Genomic DNA, 23,649 nt, shown 5'->3' with positions numbered 1-23,649 from the left:
GAATTCATCTTATCCATACTGGAGATAAGAAATCAATTTCAAAAACACACGTGTGATTCACTGTAGAAGTTAGGCCTTACGAACGATCACCGGCGCTAAGTCAACAGTTTCTAAACTTGCATTAACAACTCTGCACGATGGATGCTTGCTGGGCCCATAACCACTTGAAATAAGAAGCAGCAGAGTTGACAAATTAGTTATATTAAGTAATTAAGCAAGTTACATTAAGATTAATATACATACTGCACGAGAAAAAGTGCACACATCATAGTAAACACACCACACGCGATACAGATACAAAGTTGAGTAGTAGCTGAACTACTTACTTACAGTTAATATTGCTACAGTTAAAGTTATAGAATTGCAGATATATATTTTTACAATAACAATCCACACAGTAAAGTAATCAAGCACACTAGCCAAAACATTCCAAGAAAACAGCCTCGAAAGTTTTACACGCAGTTTATATACTAGTAGAGATTTTTCGTCTGCAGCAGCTCAGCAGCTATGTGGTCATCATACTGGATTCCCGTACAATCCATCTCGGGTTGGATACCTCTTAAAGAATTCTTTTTTTCACCAAAATTAACCTCACTTGTTCAAAATTGCGACGTCTATTTTTATAGACAGGTAAAGAATCTAAAATATCTTATACAAAATTGTACGTATATCCTTGAAAATAATAGAAAAATAAATACCCGTGAAGACTATAAAAATACAATCAATAGTCCATCATCAACTGTCATCACCAATTTTTTTATTAGGACTTGGTATGCTTCCAAACTTTCTGACAAAAGAGAAATTTTCATGAAACTTAATGAAGCATGTTTTCCTATGAATCTTTTACAAAAAGGTTGCTCCTGTAAACAATCTTCCTTTATACATTGTGTAAGATGTCAAAACAATTTTTGTTTTAAATGTTTTTATGATAGTTATCATTCTGATGTATGTATATAAATAAATAATTGATAAATAAAAAAACTATATTTTTAAATTTTTTACAATAATTAACGAGTCCTGTCCTAATTTTGTTGCTGTGGTAATTAAAATTATAATTTATAATCGTTTGAATTTATCTCTATTTTCTCGATTAAAAAAACATTACGCACTTAAAAATGAAGTATTATCTTCAATTTAAATTTCAATTAGCTGTAACAGTTGTTTTATAAATTTATATAAAAAAAATTCTTCAAGAGGTATTGAACCTGGATCGACAGCACAGGAATGCAGCTTGCTGACCACACAGCCACTGGGCTGTTGCTGGCGAGTAAACTCTACTGATATATATAGGCTGCACGTAAATCTTTAGAGGCTGTTTTTTTTTTTGGAATATTCTGGATAGTGCGCTTTATTACTTTAATGTGTGGATACTCTCAAGGGGTATTACTAATCTGCTGAATTTCATCTCGATCTGAATTTCTGAGACGTAAGGTTTCCTTGTTATGGTTGAAAAAGTCTTAATGTTTCCTTCTAATGGGTAATCATGTTCCCCCTTTTCTGATTTAGCTTTTTTTTTTTCATAAAAAACTTTTAAATGTATGTTTTTAGAATAAATACTTTAGTTCATTTCGTGTACTGCTCTTAAACTTTCTAGCAATTTGACTGTAGCAACGAAGTCCTTTTATGAAAAATTTAATATGAGCATATTGCATGTGGAATTTACTTTGGTTATGCATACAGTGGAGTCCAGAATTACGAGAGGGATGCGTTTATGTAAGTCGTAATTTTGCATTGTGGAAAAGGGTATTTGTACAAATTTTTATAAATGTACCCAATTACTTTAGACACTTGTAAACACCACTTCAAACAGTTTAAAACTATTCCTTTATTATACATTACCATTTCTGACATAAAGAACTGAAATTTAACGGGGTTTTTAAAACTGTTTTATTTAACAGAAAATGCTGTTACGATTAACAAAATCAATGATCAATGGGAAATAGCAAGATAAAATAAACCAGTATGTTACGTACAGTATGTAGTAACAATAAAATAATGCACTATAGTAGTACTGAACAATAAATCTAGTAATAATATTGGTAACTTTTAAAAAAATGATGATGATGATTTATGCCATGATTAAACTGTTATTCTAATATATTTCCAAATACAGTTGCATTGCTAGTTCTTTTATTATGTCTCCATCTATGGTAATAGCTCTCTTCCCTGTCTCCTTAACCCACAACACAAGATCAGCTTCCATTTTCAATGCTTTTTGCATTTTGCTTAGACACTACGAACTACGTCAAATTGGAGTTAAACTGTATAAATATATAGTGCTTTTGTATCTTTTTTAAACATGACAGACCAAAAATAGATAAAGAAAACTGCTATTTTCATTGAGAATATTACGAAATAATGTGTGTTAACTAAAAATATTACTTACTTTTTCTTTTCAAAATTGTTATGATAAGGTAAAGTCTGCCAGACTTTACTCATGTCAGTATCAACCACAGTCAGTGGTAAAGAATCCTTTACAGCATTTTCTAGCAAAATTTCACATTCATCTGGAGCTTTCTATAAGAAGACAGAAATATGTATTAAAATTGTCATCTATTTTGCAATTTTTTCACTAGAAATTATGCTCTAGTATGATCATCAAATGACTAAATAAATAAATAAGTCATAATAATAATAATTATTACAATTTTTATAAAACAAACATACTTCAAAATCATTCAAAAAAAAAAAAAAAAAAAAAACAGGAAGGAAGAAAGAAGACTACTTTATTCTCCTTCCATGTACAATAGAGAACATTGATTCATTGTTTTTTTTTTTTTTCAGGGAGAGCATTAAAACAAAAACGGATGAATGCGGGAAAACGACAAATAGGGGTTCAAATCAGAAAATAATGTTTATGCATCACATGCATACATCACACATACAACATATACTATTACAAAGACCAAAAACGCTTAACTAACTGTTATTACGTTGTAAATAATTAACTGATAGTGTTGGTTGGGGTAAGTGGGTCACCCCCCTAAAACTGAAATATGGATAAAGTTTTCAAACTTTTTAACACTGATCATTAAGGTGGTTCAAAAATACATGTAAAAAAAAGTTTCTCCTAGATAACTGGATGCCCCTCAATATTTTTAGACTTGTGGATGGTAATATACTGGAAGAATTTTAGCTTCCTATTTCAACTGAAAGAGGGTGCTCAACCCCCTCCCCCAAACTTCATAAGTATGAGAGGGGGTTAAAAAATACATTGAACTGAAAAATCAATGATATATATTATAATATACACTAGTAATATGCTTATAAATTGCAATAAAATAAATATTTGCAAAAAAAAAAAAACAGCTGGGGAAATTTAAATGTTTCTAAATTTGTGGCATTTTCTATGCTACACCTAGTGTTAAATTAAGGGGTCATTGATCACCCACTTAAAATTTGAGTAAGAAGCTAAAACTTTTACAGCATAATACTATTAGTAAGTCTAAAAAAAAATAGGGGGTGTCATGGAATCTAGCTGAAAAAAAGTTTTTTTGAACCACCCTACTGATCATGTTAAGGTTCATCACAGTGATTGGTTTTGCATATATTTGGGTTTTTTGAAAAACATTTCTTGGTCATAACATTTAGTGAAAAAAAATCTGAAAAGAACTTTTAACTTCGTTTTTAAAGAAGTAATACTGGAGTCAGAAGATAGAGCTACAAAATACATTTAACTCATTGGTTTTGAATTCAAGGGAACAAAATATCGCGATTCGTCCATTATTCTTTGATGGAATCAATAATTAACAGTTTTAAAAAAGTGGGTGGAAATGCCTAAAAGAGTCATTTTGATCCAGGAAGCTATTTGCGAAGTAATAGATTTCTTTTTCAGCTTATAAAAAATGCAAAATGAAAGAAATCACATGGTTCCAAAACTGATATTAATGGAAACAGCATGTAGTATCGCTAAGAAGTAGTACCTGAATTCTTCAATAAAACTTGTTTGTTATGAAGCTAGGATTTTATTAATTACATACTATTTTGTAATTAAAATATAAATTAATTTATAAAAACTCAAATAAGGTATGAGTTTATTTAATAATCATGCCCTTGTGTTATAATCATTATGACTGCTCCTAATTAAAGCCATTCATTTTATAGCATCTCGGTGATATTATACTGTGTTTAGTATTTAATTTGCTTGAATTGTTATTTTACGTCCACATTCAATGCATATTAGTGCACAATATTTGTACCGAAAAGCAGATTTATGGGCCTGAAGTGATCTTTAAAAAAACATTTGAAAATACATGAAAATTTTGGTATGAAACGTATTGGGTACCCCCTCACCCGCATTGTATGCCGGGGTTCAAAAATACATGTAAAAAAGTTTCTCCTAGATACAAGAACACCGTTCAATATTTTTAGACTTGTGGATAGCAATGTACTGAAAGAATTTTAGCTTCCTATTTCAACTGAAAGAGGGTGCTCAACTCCCTCCCCCAAACTTCATCAGTATGAGTAGGGGGGTTAAAAATACATTGAAATGAAAAAATAACGCTACAGTGAAACCTGTGTAAGTTGACCACTTGCGGTGCAGTACTTTGGTGGTCAACTTAGACAGGTGGTCAACTTATAAAGGGGGTAATGATTTTTTTTTTTTTTTGTAATTCTTGCACCATGTATTCATTTCTTGACTAAATGACACCTACTCTTTCTGTTCAACTCACTTTCATTGTTTAGCATTACTTTGAAACAATAATTTAAGATATTATTCAAATATTTTTAGAGATTATTTTCCCAGAATGACGTATAATGTGTCATGCAAATTTAAAATTTCAGTAAATTGATCAAAAAGAAAGTCTTATTGTTTATGAAAAGTTACTCATTTTATATTAATAGTTCCTAAAAATTTATAGCTAATCAAAAATGACAAATTTTTTGCTTAACAACAAAAGAAAAACAAGTTTGGAGAATAAAAGGGTTCTTAGTAGTTTTCCCATGTGGTTAAACTCAAAAGGAGATTTAGTTATGCTGCTCTTTCATTTAGTTGGTAAAATGCTGGTCTGGCATCAAAAATATTCTTGGAAAGCTATAAAAACATAATTTGCTAAATAAAATTTAAAAAAATAAACCAAGTGGTCAACTTACAAAGGGTTTTTTTCAATACTCCAAACCAAACTTGGTGTTCATTAGTGGTCAAGATAGACAGGTGGTCAAGATAGACAGGTGGTCAAGTTACAGAGGTTTTCCTTCATTATATAAGATAGGACTAATTCCGTTCCTGACAAAAGCGGTCAATATAGACAGATGGTCAACTTACAAAGGTGGTCAACTTTACAGGTTTTACTACATATTATGATTTACATGAGTATTATGCATATACATTGCAATAAAATATTTATTTACAAAAAAACATCTGAGGAAATTAAATGTTTCTAAATTTGTGACATTTTCTATGGTACGCTAATGTTAAATTGAGGGGTCATTGAGCACCATCTTAAAATTTGAGTAAGAAGCTTAAACTTTTACAGCATAATGCTATTAGTAAGTCTAAAATAATTAGGGGGTGTCCTGGACTCTAGCTGAAAAAAAGTTTCTTTGAACCATCCTAGGGTGCGCTATTCAATTTCCGGGCCCCCAACAAAAGTTATTTCTGTATCCGCCCCTGTCACTCTTATATGGTGAAAAAAAAGAAAGTTTCGTTAATCCAAATCTACCTATGCAGAAAACCCCTAGCAAACTTTTTTTGCTTACTGCTCTTCTATATTTTTACTAATATCTTAATCCTTTCTTGACTTTTCCTTAATCATTGTGCTGTGTGATACTATATAGATTTAAAGAAAAAGATTTTTTTTTTTTTGAGCCCAAATTGGAAAGTTATACCTAGAATTACAGGAGGTGTCATTTTGACCACTTTGAGAAAAAAGAAATACTAATGCATTTCATCGCGATGTATTTTTGTTCAGTAAGCTATATTTGTTTTTGCTAACTATGCAACGAACAAAAAATAATATAAAATGGTGTCTGCATAACATCACACCTGCCTGTCATGTGATTCGTAATGTTGCAAATATGCTTTTTCTAAAGGAAAGAGAACAGTGAAAAGATATTAGGCATAGATGAATGATTGTAAATTCTGCTAGATGATTTGCTTTTTTTATTTGTTTTTAATAAAATAGTTTGTTTTATTTACGTGACTTTTTGTTTTTGAAAAAGCATATTATTATTTCGTAAAAGAGGGCTAAGGCAAGACGAAATTGTAAAAATACTGCAAGGACTAGACACTCTAGATCAAATGTGAAGAAGGAAAACTCCCTGAAATTTCCTCACGCTCTGGCCAGTATATTATATATCCTCCTTAATTTTTGGACTGAGCAACTATAAATGCCTGAATTTTGTTCAGGGCAGGTACAAAAAAAAAAGGATGAGGAAGGAATTTTCAAAATTACATTTAGCAGAAGGAGAACTCAGAGAGGAACACATACCAAGTACAAACAAACTTGTTCTAGCTGTAAATAAATTTATGTAAGTGCAATATTCAGGGGAGTTTAAAAAAAAATGTCAAACAAAGGAATGTAAGGGTACAATTATTTGTTGTTTTCAATTTTAGTAAAAAAAAATTAAATACCATTAATCTACTTAAATATTTGGGTTCAAAACTGCTTTCTGCAAAATTTGATAATATATTCACTTAATTTATTGTAGATTTCTAAAATGCTCTTAATGAAACTGAAACAATGCTAGATATTTCAATTTCATTATTATTATTTTTTTTAATATTTCATTATATAGATTTAAAACTTCTCTATTCTCAAAACAAATAGTAATATTTTAAATTAGTTTATTTTAACTTCATTTTAAAAATATATGACATTATGTAGGAAACTACGCTGATTTCTTTAGCAAGACTTAAAATGACCCCCGCCGTATTTCTAGGTATACAAAAACTGCCGTAATTCTAGTGTTAAACAGCAACTTGCTTTCTTTCATGTTTTTTAAAACCTTTTTGTCCGCTCATTTTATCCTTCCACCCCTACATGCCAAAAGCAATATGAGTAGACTCTTTGCCCACATGATACTTTTTAAGTGAAAGAAAGTTACGAGTTTATTCAGTAAGATATTTTCTTTGTGCAAAGGTGTCCGCGTACTTAATCAAAAAGTGCAATTTGACAATGTTAAGAAGAGACTTCATTTGCCCTATATTTGGCTCTGGCTGTGATATACCACCTGAAATGCTACATACATACAAAAATGTGTTAAGGTATGTGTGTTGGTGTTCAAAAGTGAAACAAAACAAGGAAGGAAGGTTTCCAACAATACTTTCTGCCCCATTTGAAGTAGTTGCAAATAAGTTGGAAGATACCTGGAAACTAGCTTCAATCCCTTTAACCCTTCAAGCGGCTGTGACGTAAAATTCCTTCACCCAGCGATGTATTGAAGAGCGGCCGTGTCGAAAAATTTGGCCTTGAATATTCTGCTTCGAGAACGGCTGCGGGGTAAAATTCTATGGAAGAATATTCATGGCGAAATTTTTCGACACGGCCGCTCTTTGATACATCGCTGGGTGAAGGAATTTTACGTCACGGCCGCTTGAAGGGTTAATTGACCACCACAGTATTTTGAGAAAAAGAAGCACATACCACAAACAATATTGGGTACTTCTGAAATCTTACAAAGCAAGAAAAGAAGTAGAATGTTATAGAAAGGCAGATTGCCACTTTCCGAGAAAAAGAAAGTTATCTTTTTGATGTATCAGCACGTACCTGTAAATCGTTTTAATGTTGCTGTTGTAAGAAAGAACAGAAAATACCATTGAATGAAAGAGAATTTTGGATAGACCAGCGTACGGAAAGAAAGTTGGTAATCAGGTCACTAGATTGAAAAGCGACTTCCCAAATTAATAAGGCCATTAAACGAAAAATAAGGCAAGATAAATACGAGGAGAGGAAAAAAGTACATAGTGAGGTTACTTCAGAACAGAAAATTTATAATATAAGAACATATAAGTTTAGTTAAAGAGCCTGGCCCAGATTATATCAGTCTGATAATGCGATAGATATAACAAAGTTTGTAGCAATTGATTTCGATGGAACTTCTGTCAACACAGGAGTTAAAAGAGGTATTATTCGAAACATAGAACTAATCCTGAAACATTCACTACAGTGGTTTGTATGCCAGTTACATGCAAATAAGTTTCCTTCATGCTATCTTTACAGTCATATGGATGGAACTATGACTGGGCCCAGAAGCTTCACTGGCAAAATAGGAAAATTGTTTGCTGGATGCGAGAAGCTACCTGTAGTTCGTTTTGTGCCTATAGCATGCACCCTATGTGAAGTGACCAACAAAACAGATCTAAGCACTGATCTACAGTACCTAATGGATGGAAGAGAAAATTGCCAAGACTGAAATCTTACAATAAATTTGTATCCAGAAACAATACAGTGCTTAGGAAACTTACATGAATTTGAAGCCATCAAAGGCAGAGCAAAATTCTAAAGCTTTATAAGTAATGCAATATTAACTGTAGAAAATGGCACTGCATGTTTACTGTTAATGAAAAGACCAATGGGATAATTATAACCAAAAAATCTATATACAGTCCAGCCCCAACTTGCACAAGGGATGCATTCCAAGACCCATCATCACGCAAGTCGAAATGTCACGTTGTGGACAAGGTGCAATAAAAAAAAGTAGGTGTACAAAAACTTCAATAAACATACCCAGTAGATTTAGACACCATCTCAAACTGTTTTAAACCATTCATTAACTATGCATTATCGTTTGTTACATAAAAGAACTGAATTTTAACTGCATTTGAAAACGAGCTGATGTGTGCATCTTATGACTTCCTTTTACGCCATTTAATGATAATAGTGCCTTGGAGTATGCAAAGAAAAACTTTAAATATTTTTGCTCCAAGTTTATTGAGAACTGAAGCAAAAAAATGTTTTATATAGGTGAATTTTCCCAATATTGGACATTTCAATGTGATTTGATGGTTAACGCTCTAAATATCGCCAATAGTGGCCAAAATAAACCAGATTGAAAATTAAAAAATTAAAATTAAAAAAATGCCAAATTTGTCGCCAAGTTGGCTAAAAAACTTGGCGAGCAAAAGCTTGGTCATACGTCGCCAAGTGTTTGCCAAATTATAACACCACTTGAGTTTGCATCGATATTAACAATGATTTTCTCCCAAAAAGATGTAAAAGACCCCCTTAGGAACATCCGAATGCAGCCAAAAGGGGAGGTGCACAACTAAAGGCAGAGGCGTAGGAACTTTGTAGAAGTAGGGGGAGCTGGGACACAGTATAAGAAGTGTCTGGAATCTAAGGGGCAGAAGCAGAGGCGCAACCAGAAAATAATTTTTTTTGGGGGGGGGATGGCGGGAGGAGGGAGGCTTTTAAACGATTTTCCCCATAAAAAATTAACTTCGAAGCTTCCATCTCTTATTGAATATTGTATATATACAATTGTTTATGGAGAGAATGAGGTGATTAAACTTCTGGTTTTGAAAAGGAGTCGGTTAGTACTCGAAGATGAGCACATTGAAATAGAGGTGTTTCGGGGTCTCTCCCGGAAAATTTTCAAAATTCTTGTTCTAAAATCGAACTTATAGGTGATCTTTGATAATGTTAAGGGGAGAAAAGGTTCGAATACCCTCCCTTAAAAATTTTCGAAATTAATGTCTTAAAACGCGATTATATACCATATTTGTTGCCTTTAGTGAAAATATGACTCGAAAGATTGTCCTTGATGGATTTTTCGAACGATTTACATCTCCGTCCCAATTGAAGTCCTAAAAACGTAATTGCAGACAACCTTCAATGATGGCAGGGGAAAAGGCTGTACTAGGGCTCTACTCTGGAAATTTTTCAAAATTGAAGTCCTAATAGAGAGCGTTTTTCAATGATGTAATCAGAAAAGGTTCAGAGGTTTCTTCTTAATTTTTTCGAAATTGTAGTTGCTGAAAAACGCGACTGCGGATCATATTTGTTGGCGTTAGGGGTCCAGTAAGGAGGGGCTCTAGGGGTCCAGCAATTTTTTTGAAATTGAAGTCCCAAAAACAGAATATTACATAATCTCCCATGTTGTTGGAGGGCAAGGAATTCAAAGGACTCTCTTCTGGAAATTTTCAGGGAATTGAGCCTTGAAAACAAAATTTGAGGCGCTCTGTAATGATTTTGGAGGAAAGGGGAGGCTTCGACAGCGTAGCATTTAGAAGACTTTCTTATTTTCTGAGAACTAGAAAAAGGGGAATAGATGAAACAGGAGGGCGGAAAAACAGAACGTTGGATATGTGTTAAAATGAATTGTTCACTACATATTATATTGTTCAGATAAATTTTTGGTTTAAAATCTTTGAGTCTTTGATAGAAACTATAAAATATTGTTGGCTTTTTTCTGCAATAATAGATGAAAGGTAACAATTTTGGCATAAAAATATTAGGACTCGACCGATGCATCGGCGCCGATGGTTCAACAATTTAGCCATCGGCATCGGCATCGGCGGCCGATACTAACTTGCAGGAAACATCGGCCCATCGGCCTCAAAAAACATCGAAAAGCCGATGGAATCGGCCGATTTTTTGAAAAAAAAAGGAAATTTGTTGTTTTACTTTTTAATACAAAGTAAAGGGAGGTATTGTTTTCATATAAAATTGTTTACTTAAATTTCAGTATGAATTTCTATTTTAGTCATCCCTGAAAGAATTTTTAATATTGCATTCAGGTACCAAACAAGTTACTTATCGCGTTTTTTCTTGCGGCTGGATGTACGTATGTATATCTCATAAGTCATTAATCAAATATGGTAAGCTGTAGAAGGCTAAATTTTCGCATGTGGGGTGTGCGTACTTTCCAGTTGTGCACTTCTCTTTTTGTTTTCGATCGGGTGTTCTAAAAAGCCTATTAACTCTTTTTTGTGGCTATTAATTACTTATTTCAATGCAAAACTAATATAGAGTCTCATACTAACGGTCATTTGGTGATATATTGCCGAATTGGAGACTATGGAAAAAAAAAAGTTGGCGAAACCGGTTTTGTTTCATTTTGTTAGATTCCCGTTGAACCGACAGTAATTTTAAATTTTTCGATATTTGTAATATGAATCACAGTAATGCAGTCTTTTCTGTATCGCTTCGGTGGAGCTACAAGTTTGGGGTCCATCGAAATACATTTTGGGGCTCTATTTCTCTATCACAGAAGTTGTACAACATTTATCATAAGAATTTTTGTAACTCCTACGGTGCCCCTATGGTTATGGGGCCTCTCGCCCCATTACCATTAATTTAGAGCATTAATGTAAGAAATTGATTAAAGTCGTTTTGAATGGTGACATAGTTCGGAAATAAAAGGGACTTCTGAATTTTTTCTTCGGAAGTGCTGAAGTAGATTCAGAAACTCCTCCGAGGCGTTGGTGGTTCTGTACTAACAAAATTGAGGCAGAAGTTGGGGCCGAAGTTTAATGTTGTGAGTTACTTCAAAATCAGAGGGTGACCCCCCTAGCCCACCCTCGTCGTTTCAAGCATTTCTTAAATATTTAGCGATTATTTATTTTGGTCAAGAAATGTCATTTTGCGCATTTCTGATACTTGTTTCACCTATATTTCGTAATGCGCCATCTTTTTTGCATCATTAATAGCGATCGATTTTTTTTTTCTGTTGTAAGTAACTATTTTTATGTATTTATATAAAATCAATGAATAAGTTATTTTCGTTTTCATCATATTTTTAATCATATATTATAGAAAATTTTCAAGGATTTTCTAATATGCAATTTTTTAAATTTCAGAAAATTATTGTTAAATTGAAAAATTTAATTTTAACTTGTTTGTAGTGATTCATAAAAGATTAAACAATCAAATTGTTCAATATTACGTGTGCAAACATCAGATTAAGTAGTATATGTATTCAGTTATTAACTTGGTGTAAATATTGAGTTTGTTTATTGTAGCTGCGTTTTAAGAACCTCTCTCTTTTCATGGCTATTTCTTTTTCCCGCAAAATTTATGTCACTGTTACAGCTTTTATGAAAAATGCAAACTTTTATATTCATAAATTTTAAATAAGTATAAAAATAATCCTATTATGATTTAATATTGTAATTTATCTCTTACCTTTTTTGTTTAATTTGATGACTAAAAAATGTCGACGTGCAATCTTTCCACTTTAATTGCGTCATTTGTTGACGGTTTCATAGTTTTATTCTTAATTTTTTTCTTGAATGATTAAACAACATAATGTTTTTAAACTATGTTTAGTGTACCTAAATCCATACATTATTACAATATTACTGAAATCTTAGTTATATGTTCAATTTAAAAAATACAAATCAATTGGTTATTAAACAGTCTCTTTGTTTTTCTTCCTTTCTTTTTTTTCCCTTGGCTGTTGTTTTTTGTCTTCCATCATACAGCAGTCAAAAAAGGAGAAGCATAACTACACCCTATACAGATTGTATGTAGTACGATCCAAAAGTTTGGGGGACAAGTTGTATAAAACTTTACCCAGAATAGTTCACATTACCGAAGCATATCCACCTTCAAAAGGCTCCTTGAGGGACTATGTACTTCTGCCGGTGTTCATATATAACTTTTGGAAACACTCAGACTGGAAGCCATTTTTCGCTACCTTCTGTGTTGCAGCTTTATCTTCTCATGACGGAAGAAAGCGGAGTCAATGCAAATGTTTTTTTGCTGGGAGCAGGTAAAAGTCACACGGAGCTAAGTTCGACGAAACGTTATGTTATTTGTTTGTCATATCAGAGTATTGACCAATCGAACCGTGCATCCTCAACATGAAAGTCGCCTTCTTCCTCACGATGAAGTTAAAGCAGCAGCGCAAGAGGCCTTACAGGAGGTTGCGATAAATGTCTTCCAGGAGTCCTTCTAAAAGCTATACGAACGATGGCAGAAGTGCATAGTCGTTCAAGGTGACTATTTTGTAGATAGATGTACTTCGGTAATGTGAACTATTCACAGAAAGGTTTTATACAACTTGTCCTCGAACTTTTAGATCATACTACGTACACAACTTACTATACAACTTACAACTTACGTTAACAACTTACTATTTCATAACGTTTTTGAGTGACGCAAGTTTACGCGCATGAAGACAATACAAGAGAATTTGCGATAATTATCTAAGGAGGCGTTCAAAATGGATAATTCGGTCATCTATATGTTTTTAGGTACATATGCATGTACATATGTGCCGAAAAAAATTAGTGAAGTTTAAATTGGGTGATCGTAAAATAGAAATTTAGGTCGAAATCTGATGTTTATTTATTTATTTTATTTTTTATTTTGCGATTATAATTCCTTATTTGTAGAAAGGAAGTAAAGTGAAATGAATCAATGATCCTGTAAATCCCTGACAATCTTATCAATTTATTTCTGTTAAATTTTTTTTGCCATCGGCCAACGGCATCGGCCAACGGCCATCGGCAATCGGCCATTTGGAGGAAAACAATCGGCCATCGGCCATCTTTGAACAATCGGCCAACAATCAGCATCGGCCCATCGACCAAAAAATGCCATCGGTCGAGCCCTAAAAAATATATCTGTAAGTGATAAAAAAATTGTAATTTTGAGAAAGCAAAAAAAAAAATTTATTTGAATTTTGACATCAGGAATTCAAATTATGTTTTTCGCAATCACGAGTGTGTGTGCGTGTGTGTTTGTGTCTGTGTGCAGGTATGAGAGTGTGTGAGTAGTTGTGTGTATGAGTGTTTGTGGTAGGGGGAGATGTGTATGTGTGTAGGCATATGTGTTTGTGTCTGTGTGCAGGCATGAGTGTGTGGGTAGTTGTGTGTAGGTGTGTGTGTATATGTCAATATGTATGCGTGTGTGTGTGTATGTGTGTAGGTGTGTGTATGTGTGTAGGTGTGTGTATGTGTTTGTTCGTACGTGCGTGTAAGTGTAGGATATTGACGCTAGCTGGAGATGGTTTTCGCTAGAGGAGCAGCATCGTGAGGCCGGTCGACGGTGGTGCTGCAGAGGGTGCTGGCGGGAAAATAAAATGATAGCACATCAAAATAGTCAAATGAAAGCAATAAGCAATCGTGATTGCACAAGAAACAAGAATAACTGTAACTTCGTAAAGTATAATCTGAGGGGTCAGATAACTTAAAATGAGATACAGTGGCTCCCAAAAGTGTTCGTACACCTTGAAATTTTGTAGTAAAATCAAAATAACGCAAAACTGAATTCGAATATGAAGTCCATTTTTTTTCACACCATTCCTATGCCATTCTGAATAAAACCCAGTAATTTTTTTTAATATATTGCCAGATTTTATTTTTGAAATTTGTCAAAAGACGAAGGGTCAAAGAAAAAAATACACCACAAAAGTCATCGCACACTGAAATATTTTCGAATAAATTCATGATTAAAATTATCATAAGTTGTTTTTTTTATTATTTTTGCATTGTGATGACACACTGTAAAGTCATTTGACTTTAATTTTTTGTTTATTTATGCCCTAATATTCTGCTTATTATTTTAAAATGGCAGCTATGTGCATAAACCAAAAACACAATTCGAAATTTGATGTTTTTTCTCTCTCAATAGCCGTAAATTGGTTTGAAATGTCTCTAAATTTAGTTAATTTATACCATTCTATAGTGAACTGCTTGATAAAATGCTTTAAAGACAAGAGTCGGATCGAAAACAAGGTAAGAAATTGTCAAATGCAAAGTTAACAAAGCGTGATCGGAGATTTACAGTTAAAAAAATGATGAAAAATACACCTTTGAGTGATGAAAAATTTTCTGCAGAATTGAATGAAACATTTTCGTTTAATTTTCCCCTAAAATTATTCGCCAAGTTCTCTGATTACCTGGATTAGATGGGACCTCTTCCTGCCGAAATTTTCTTGTTCATGCAAAAAACAGAAAGCTTACGTTTTCCGCCGTAAAATCAATGATAAATAAGCTCAAAACATTTTGGAACAACGTCTTACTTAAAAATAAAAATAAATTCAACATTTTGGGTTAAATTGTTGCATAACTGTAAATAGAAAAAAAATGAGGAATTAAATCTAAAGAACTTAGTTAGGATGAGTTAATCAGGACGGTGAAAGTGTTCTTGTATGAGGGTGCAGGACTTGGAAATTTGAAATTTTTCGATGAATCATGCTGTTCAGTGAAATATTTTTAAAAAAAATTTTAAATTAGCCCAAAATTTGGCAATCGGAAACAACTTCTTTTTTTTAAATCAAGATAACGATAAGAAGCACACGTTTGCGTTTGGTGCCTCAAATATTGTCATTAAGCTTAGAAATATCTCCTCAATCGCCAGATTTAAACTTAATAGAACATATTTGGAGATATATGGTGGATATATTATGAAAATACACTATTGAAACGGAAAACGAATTAGAAACAGTAAGACTCAAAGTGCGGCTGAACACTTTACTCAGAAATTGTTCAAAAAAAAAAAAAAGAAAGAAAGAAAAAAAAACAATGAAATCTATTCCCAGATGGTTTAAAAGCTGTTGCTGATACTGCATGATATTCTACTAAATCAGCGGTTCCCAACCTTTTCCCCTACGCGAATCCCTTCCGAACTCCGAAAGAAGTTAGCGAACCCCTTGGGTACTAAGTTAATAAGTAACAAGCAAAAAAAAAAAAAAAAAAAACGCGTGCACGCACGCACATAGACAATAAAATTTGGGAGATTTTTTTTTTTTAGTTTGATGCTGCTCCATAGTTTATAACAAGAGCGAAAACATAATTATAAAATATAGAATTACAAATATTTTTACGAACTAAAATGATCGCTAAAAATGAATGCAAAACAAATTCACCAAAAAATAAGCACAGTAATTGTTCTACGTCGAGCTTCAATCAACTTTTTAAAAAGAACTTGAAAATGGGATATTTGTGGAATAAAGAGGCCAAAGCTTGGCTGAAATTTTTTTCTGACACAGGGGTACTTTCATCTCTATTATCACTAAATCAGAAATCAAATAAAGAATGATCTTTAAAATACCTTTCAGGGGACCGTCTCAGATTAAGTAAATGATTTTTTTTCTTACAGCAAAATGAGAAAGATCTGAATGTTTAAGTCTTCTTGAAAGGGACTACGAACCTAGCTGATTGATAAAGATATATTACGTGCATCAGTCGTTTGATTGCTGAAGAGTTTTCTTGTAATTAGTGCATAAGTGAGGAGTAAAATGCGTATATTGAAAAATAATAGAAGCATCTATGCTCAAAATACGCATTTACTTTAATTTTTGCACAAATAAGGTAATTTTTAACAAAAGAAATATTTTTTTGCTCACTTACCTCAAAAGACACTTTCTTCACAAATTTCAAATTCCTCATTTACGTGGAGTGCAGATTAAGTTGCATGATTAAATTCTGCTGATTTTTTTTTTTTTTTTACTGCGTAAACAGTACAGAAAGTTTTGCAATGTAAAACAGAAAGTTTTACATTGCAAAACTTTTTATAGTAAGTAATTTTTATACTTCTTGTGCTGTTTTTGGGTTGCTAGCCATTCTTTCCCTTTTTCGACGATAAAGCTCGAAGTAAATTGTAGAATATGTAGTGTGAAAGTTATAGCAACAAACAACAGAGTGATCTCACTTCTATGCATTTCTATGCATTTTTGGCTCAACACAACAGCAAAGAAATAGCTCTTCCTTGGACTCAAATTAATGGTCAAGAAACTTAACATCAAAATATTTTAGATATTTATACAGTAAAACCTGTAAAGTTGACCACCCTTGTAAGTTGACCACCTGTCTATGTTGACCGTTTTTGTCAGGAACGGAATTAGTCCTATCTTGTATAATGAGGGAAAACCTCTGTAACTTGACCACCTTTCTATCTTGACCACCTGTCTATCTTGACCACTAATGTACACCAAATTTGGTTTGGAGTATTGTAAAAAACCCTTTGTAAGTTGACCACTTGGTTTATTTTTTAAATCTTTCTTCAGCAATTATTTTATATTTTATTATTTATTTATTTATCTTTCTTTTTGATAGCTTTCCAAGAAGATGTTTAATGCTTTTACTAACAGACTAGCATTTTACTAACTAAATAAAACCGCAGCATAAAGCTTATGCTGCTCTTTATTCTCCAAACTTGTTTTTCATTCCTTGTTCTATTTAAGATAGCCTATTCTCTGTTCAAAGAAAATAGGTGTCAGTACAGAAGTACAAAGTCTTTTCCTTCAGTTGCAAATGTTGTGGCAACACTGGAATTGTGCTAAAGAGCAGGCCCGGATCTATAAATTTTGGGCCCCCTGCAACAAAATATGTAGGTCCTCTCCCTAGTAGCCAGCAGTCTCTATTTGTAAAGTTTACAAATCTTAGTGCTAGTTTTTTCAATTTTTAGGGCCGTTAGCCCCCTTAAGAACGTGGACCCCCGCACTGCGGGTACGCAGATCTTCGCCTGCTAAAGAGTAAAGTTACATATTTCTGGTGCAAGGGATTAAGAGATAGGACATTTTAAATTTGCTTTTATTAACTGGGAGAGTCGAGCTTGTTGCTTTTTTTGCTATAAGTTTTATATAAAAAGGCTTCAAAAAGAAAGTTAACTGAACTTGAGATTAATAAAAAGTATGAAATATGAAAATTGAGAAGGGAGAAAGCCAGAGAAATTAGCTGAGCACATATGGATTTTCTAGAATTAGTGTCTAATATGGTTGAAAACAAAGAAAAAAAATGACAAAAATATTTTAATAGTATTTTTAATTAGTGTTTCATAATGTTAAACAATGAAAGTGAGTTAAACAGAAAGATAAGAGTGAATTCCTCAAAAAATGAATACATGGTGCAAGAAATGACAGAAAATAAAAAAATCATTACCCCCCTTTATAAGTTGACCACCTGTCTAAGTTGACCGCCAAAGTACTGCACCGCGAGTGGTCAACTTACACAGGTTTCACTGCATATTCATAATTTGCTTGAAATCGCTTGAACCATGAGACTTCATCAGAAACAGGCATATTTAAACTCCGCCATTACAATATTTTTTTCCCGAACCCCCTGAAAACCTCTCGCGAACCCCCAGGGGTTCGCAAACCACCGGTTGGGAATCGCTGTACTAAATAATAACTCAGTAAAAAATTAGATTATTTACTCGTTTTTTGACATTTTTTCAAAGTGTACGAAGACTTTTGTGAGATCAAGTTTCTGGCACTTTTTGATTACTGATTTCTTAAAAATCAAGTTTTATTATGTTATTAACAATTTTCATGTAGTTTTGTTAAAAAATAAATCATAGATCTTATAATTAAATACCCGTTCCAAAATATTAATTTCAGCGAATCGATAATGGCGTATTTCATTGAAAATCGTAAGTGTACGAATACTTTTGGGAGCCACTGTAAGTTTTTGGAAAGTTGAAATTATTTGAACAAGTTCAACATTATTTGAACAAGTACAAACAACCTTAGTAACCTTTTTTCAGTCATTTCTGGAGCACCTTCCATGTTATTCATATTTAAAAGGCCAAACTGGCTCATTATTAGCTCTTTTTGTGATCCATTGGACTAATGGCGAATTCGGGGGGGGGGGGCGACTATAAGGCTGCAGCCACCCCCATACCAGAAATAAATTCTTTCACCCTCTGTCTATGCATCTTAATGTTAAAAATATATATATATAATTTCCTACATCCATTCTATCTTTATCAATTAATTTGTTTTCGCTCTCCTTAAGGTTGATATACAAATTTGCGATAGCAACAAGAGTGTTAGTTTTCCGAAATTTCCCTTCAAATTTCTGAACTTTTTCCCTACCTGTTCCAAATATTTATACATTTACTCACTGAAAGAAGGAAAGGAGAAAAAAGTGTGGATATAATATAGCTACTTGTTTTTCTTTCTTTCTCTCTTTAATTTTCGTGTTTAATATCAATTCTTAAAGTTTTCTCTTCTTTCTCGCTGTTTTCACTATTTGTTTAACATCTTTCAGCTTTTCTTTCTTCTATTTCATTTACATCACCTTGTCAGCATAATTGTTTTGCATCCTATTCCTATTCAGAGTCACAACTGACTACAACTGCATTTATGTCGAGGACTGCATACTAAGTGCCTTGCCTCCATTATTTTATATACCGATAGATGGCAGCACCATCACCGGATCGAACAGTTAATGTGAATTTAGAACTAGTCCAGGAGCTAATAGCTACCTGGTGCTAGCACCCCCAAAGGTATCGTTTCACTTGGAGGACATTGAGACCACTAGCATATTTAACGTCGCCCAGTCCCCTTTAATGACGACGGTGGGTCTTCGACCATCAAGGTTTGAACTCAGGACCCTCCGGCCCCGAATCGGACACACCACCGATCGGGCTACTACGGCCCTTTTGCATCCTTAACAAGAATTGAAAATTTTGCCTTCAAATTGCATAACAAAAATGTCTAAACGAAAGAAAAAACTTCGAATATACATTTAAAATTTAGAATTTTAACACTGAATACCAAATTTTAGATAATTTCAAATGTAACTCAGAAAGATTCATTAGTCATTAACACCCCTAGATAGCAGATAATGATACAGAACAATTTTGTTTACATCGATAAACTTTGGTAATGACAAGGAGACCTCAGCAAGAATTTTAACTACCTCAGCCGCCCCCAGAACAAAATTCTGGATTCGCCACCGCATTGGACAAAAAACCGCATGCAAAACTAATAAGAATATGAACTGAACTGCAATGCCGCTCTCGAAAGCCGAAACACGAGCTCAAGGTGGGGAGCAAATCCATATTGGTACTGGTACTGATGTTCGCAGGCCGTGGGGTAGTGCTCACTTTTCCGCATTTCTGGAATCAAGAGATGCTTTAACAGTAAAAAAAAAGGGTGAAGGTGAATTCAAAAGCACTGACCACTCCGTCTGCCCCTGCTTTTGTTGCTTATTGGGTGGAAATTCCGAAATTCCTAGAAAAGGCAGATCACATTTTTGAAATCAGGTTTGAGGAAATCAATGTACGGCAATAAGCTGCAGTGCTAGAATTTTCCGGGGGAGCTGAGCCGGTTTGAAATATTCCAGGGGGAGCTCAAGCTCCCCCCAGCTCCCCCGGTTCCGACGCCTATGACTAAAGGGGTGGTGCACAGACCCCACTAGGAGTCTACTTACCAAATTTCAATTTTCTAGGACATAGCTTTTTGAATTATGTGAGATACACATGCATATACATACAGACATCACGAGCAAACTCGTTGTCATTAATTCGGGAATTGTCAAAATGGATATTTCGGGTGTCTATACATTTTCAGACATATATCCACGTGTGGTCGGGTTGAAAAAAAAACTCAACATTCATTCGGGGGTGAGCAAAATGGAAATTGAGGCCTATTTTTGGGTCAACATTTTTTCGTGAATGCAATACTTCTTTTACTTTGTAAAGGGAAGTAAAAAGCTGTTTTATTCAACATGAAATACTGCTACGATGCACAAAATCAATGATCAATGGAAAAGAGAGACATAAAAACGACTAGTACAGTACGTACAGTATGTAGTTGTAATAAAATAATGCACGATAATAGTACTGTACATGAGATCCAGTAATATTGTAACGACACCAGTAACAGACATGCTTAAGACATCGCTCTTAGTTTAACTCAATTTTCTGAGCCTTTTAATGCATTTAGACTTTTAAAGCTATTTTTCTCTCATGCAGCAACATCTCATTTAACATTTGGCAGTTTCTGGATCCTCTTAAATAATTCTATTTTTATTCGCTCAATTACAAAAAAAAAAGGCCGACTCCCAATAACAGATACCGACAATTCTGATGATACCCAGTAACAGATATGATAAGGAAAAGATGAGTAATGCATAAAATTCCCCCCTTCTCTTCAAAATGTGCAAAAGTTCTTTATTTTTAGATCTAAAACCTAATTAAATTCAAAAGAACATGAAATACTGTGGTGGCTGTTCATAACCTTCAACCACTGCCTTGTAAATACCAACTGGCTCATAAAATTCACTCTGATAACACTAGATTGTTGCACTGCATTCATGGGTCGCAGCAACATCAGTTTTACCCGCGTAAAATTCTTATTACTTAAATTCAAACTTAAAGTGTCTATTACTGGATCCTTCTCTGTTACTGGTGCCGTTACCCTAATATTGTAACTATATTTGTAAGAAGATGACGATTTATACGGTGAGATCAAACCTTTTTTTTAATACATTTCTAAACACAGTTGCTTCTCTAGTTCCATTATAACGTTTCCATTTATGGTAAAAGCCTTCTTCCTCGTCTCTTTTACCCACAATACAAGAGCAGCTTCCATTTTCATAATTTTTGCATATTCCTCAGACACTACTCGGCAAACTTTTACGGATTTCCTTTTCTTGGCTTTTAATTGCACATATTGAAGATTCACTCATACCTAATTGTTGTGCTACCTTTGATGCATTTTATTGTTGTTTAAGCACATAATCTTTAGCTTTTCTTCAATTGTCAGTTCTATCTTTACAAACTTTAGATGAAACACAGCTCTTAGGTGTCATTACATTTCATCAACTTTCACGTTTAGAATGAGAAAAAAATAAATGAAAAATGAGGAGTTTGTATTTGTATACACTAACAAAGGTGCTGTTCAGCTGTCAGTGATGCTGAAAGAATGAAGGTCTATTCAGAAAAAAAAAATTAGTAGCAAGTCACTAAGACGACACTTGCACAATGCGATTCCCTTCCAAAAATTTTGGTGTTGCGGGCGAGGAATTTGCATTAGATCTAAAATTCGTTACTGGTAAAAAAAAAAAACTTGCGTTATAGCCATTTTGCTTAAATTGAATCGCGTTGTAGAGTAACTCGACCGCATTATTAAACAGTGTGTTTCAGTTAAATCTTTCATGTAGTAGAAGGGATTGTGGAAGAGTTTGAAAGAGCAAAAGTTTTCCCTTTGGCAACTAAATACTTTGAAAATTTATTTTAAGCATAAAATTAACATTGTTAAAGCACAAAATAGGCAAACCTACTGCATTTGCATGTTTTTAACAACAAGGAATTAGTTTTTCTATGTAGAAGTCTTGAGTTGATGACACTAAGCAGCAGTTCCAACAGTCAACTCATTTTATCACATTAAAGAAGTTTATTTATGTTTTTAATGCTCAACAGAAAGACTACAAATACATTAAATCAAACTTTTTGTATAGGTTCAGAATCTATACGGAAGTTTTTTGTGACTTAAATTCCTGCATAAGGGAGCTATTTTCGACCCTACAATAATGAGTGATATTAAATGTCATCATGCTTCATTAACACTTAGAAGCTCTGAAATGTTTAACTGAAACCTCCTGCACATATTTTTCAAATGCTCCTTATAACACACAATCATTTGCTTAGCTAAAGTATACTTCCTTCAAGATCTATCTGAAAACATCGAACTTACTGCTAAACATTGGAATATATTAACATTACAAAAAAATATAATAAATGCTTAATAATTATGGGAAAAAATAGTGAGAACTTACTTTTATTGTGCCTTGAATGTAAATACCATTAATACCAGACTTCAGGGTTTTCTGTGTAACTGATATTGAATTCAGACATTCATTGTGAGAACAAAACATAGATAAGGCACAGATAAGCTAGAAAAAATTATAGCATATGTAATAATAGAAAAGTTTTTACATTTACTAGCAACCATTATTACAGTAAAACCCCTCCTAATGGACAACCCTCAAATTTGGACACCTTTATTATACAGACAACTTTTAATTCCCCTATTCCAAGGTAAATAACATTATTAAACCCCTGTCCTGCGGACCCCCCTCTATTGCAGACAAATAATGCTCCTGTTAGTGTCCGCATTAGAGAGCTTTTACTGTATTTACTTAATTTATAAGATTTTTCATAAGTCTAGACAAACTGTGCAAAAGTATCATGAAATGAAAGTTCAGAACAACATAACCAATGAAGACATAACACAAATGGGTCATTCCATGTCAAGTGATCCAAAGTTTTTGCCCCTCACGTTTTTGTATTTCTTTGAAATTTGGCTCATCAATTGTACCCTTTGAGGTAACCAAAAGATCAAATTTTTAGATTTTTATCTCTCTTATTTTTTAATAATATGAGACTTTTGATTTTTAGAAAAACCCTCTTTTTTTCATGGATGTTTGAGCATAAAATGGACTGTAACTCGGCACCAAATATAGATAGAAAGATTTGGTTAAAAGTATTTTAAAGTACATTAGTTGCTGTTTAATATGATATGCAACATGACTGATTTCATTTAAATTCTCATTTTTTAAAAATGATACTTGAATTTAAAATTTTAATTTCTCAGAAAACATATAATGATTTTTTTTTTAATTCTCAAAAGTTTTTGTGTGTTTTATCTTTGTTTGTGCAAAACTTCAAGTTGGAATCTCAATGGGACCATGTTTTTTTTTTTTTTAATTTTTGAATAAAATTTGGCATAAGAAATTATGATCTTTTTCAGATTCTATTTAGTTAAATATGGGGTTCTCTTACTGGTGATGGTCTAGTAAGTAGAAATTAATTATGACTATGCTTGAATGAGCTGACAAGGGATATTTTGGGTGTCTGTACGTTCCTAGGTATACACCCAAGTGTGATTGGGTCGAAAAAAAAACTCAACATTCATTCGGGGGTGAGAAAAATGGAAATTAAGGCCGATCTTTGAGTGAAAATTTTTTTTGCGAAAACAATACTTCCTTTTTTGTAAAAGAGATAAAAATCTGAAAATTAGGACTTT

At 33.2% G+C, this 23,649-nt stretch overlaps 1 protein-coding gene across 1 annotated transcript in view; it reads right to left on the bottom strand.

The window, feature by feature from the left end:
• LOC129218347 (uncharacterized) overlaps positions 1–23,649 on the bottom strand; it is a 142,733-nt gene that overhangs the window by 44,816 nt on the left and 74,268 nt on the right. The window contains exons 4-5 of the mRNA XM_054852592.1: positions 22,400–22,516; positions 2,387–2,517 (exon numbers count right to left, since the gene is read on the bottom strand). Coding sequence (XP_054708567.1) covers positions 2,387–2,517; positions 22,400–22,516 — 248 coding nt within the window. The remainder of the gene's footprint in view (positions 1–2,386; positions 2,518–22,399; positions 22,517–23,649) is intronic.

Source organism: Uloborus diversus, chromosome 3 (genome assembly GCF_026930045.1).
Source record: "Uloborus diversus isolate 005 chromosome 3, Udiv.v.3.1, whole genome shotgun sequence".
NCBI lineage: Eukaryota > Metazoa > Arthropoda > Arachnida > Araneae > Uloboridae > Uloborus > Uloborus diversus.
Note: the sequence above shows the minus strand (reverse complement) of the source record. Positions and strands in the feature narration are given on the sequence as shown.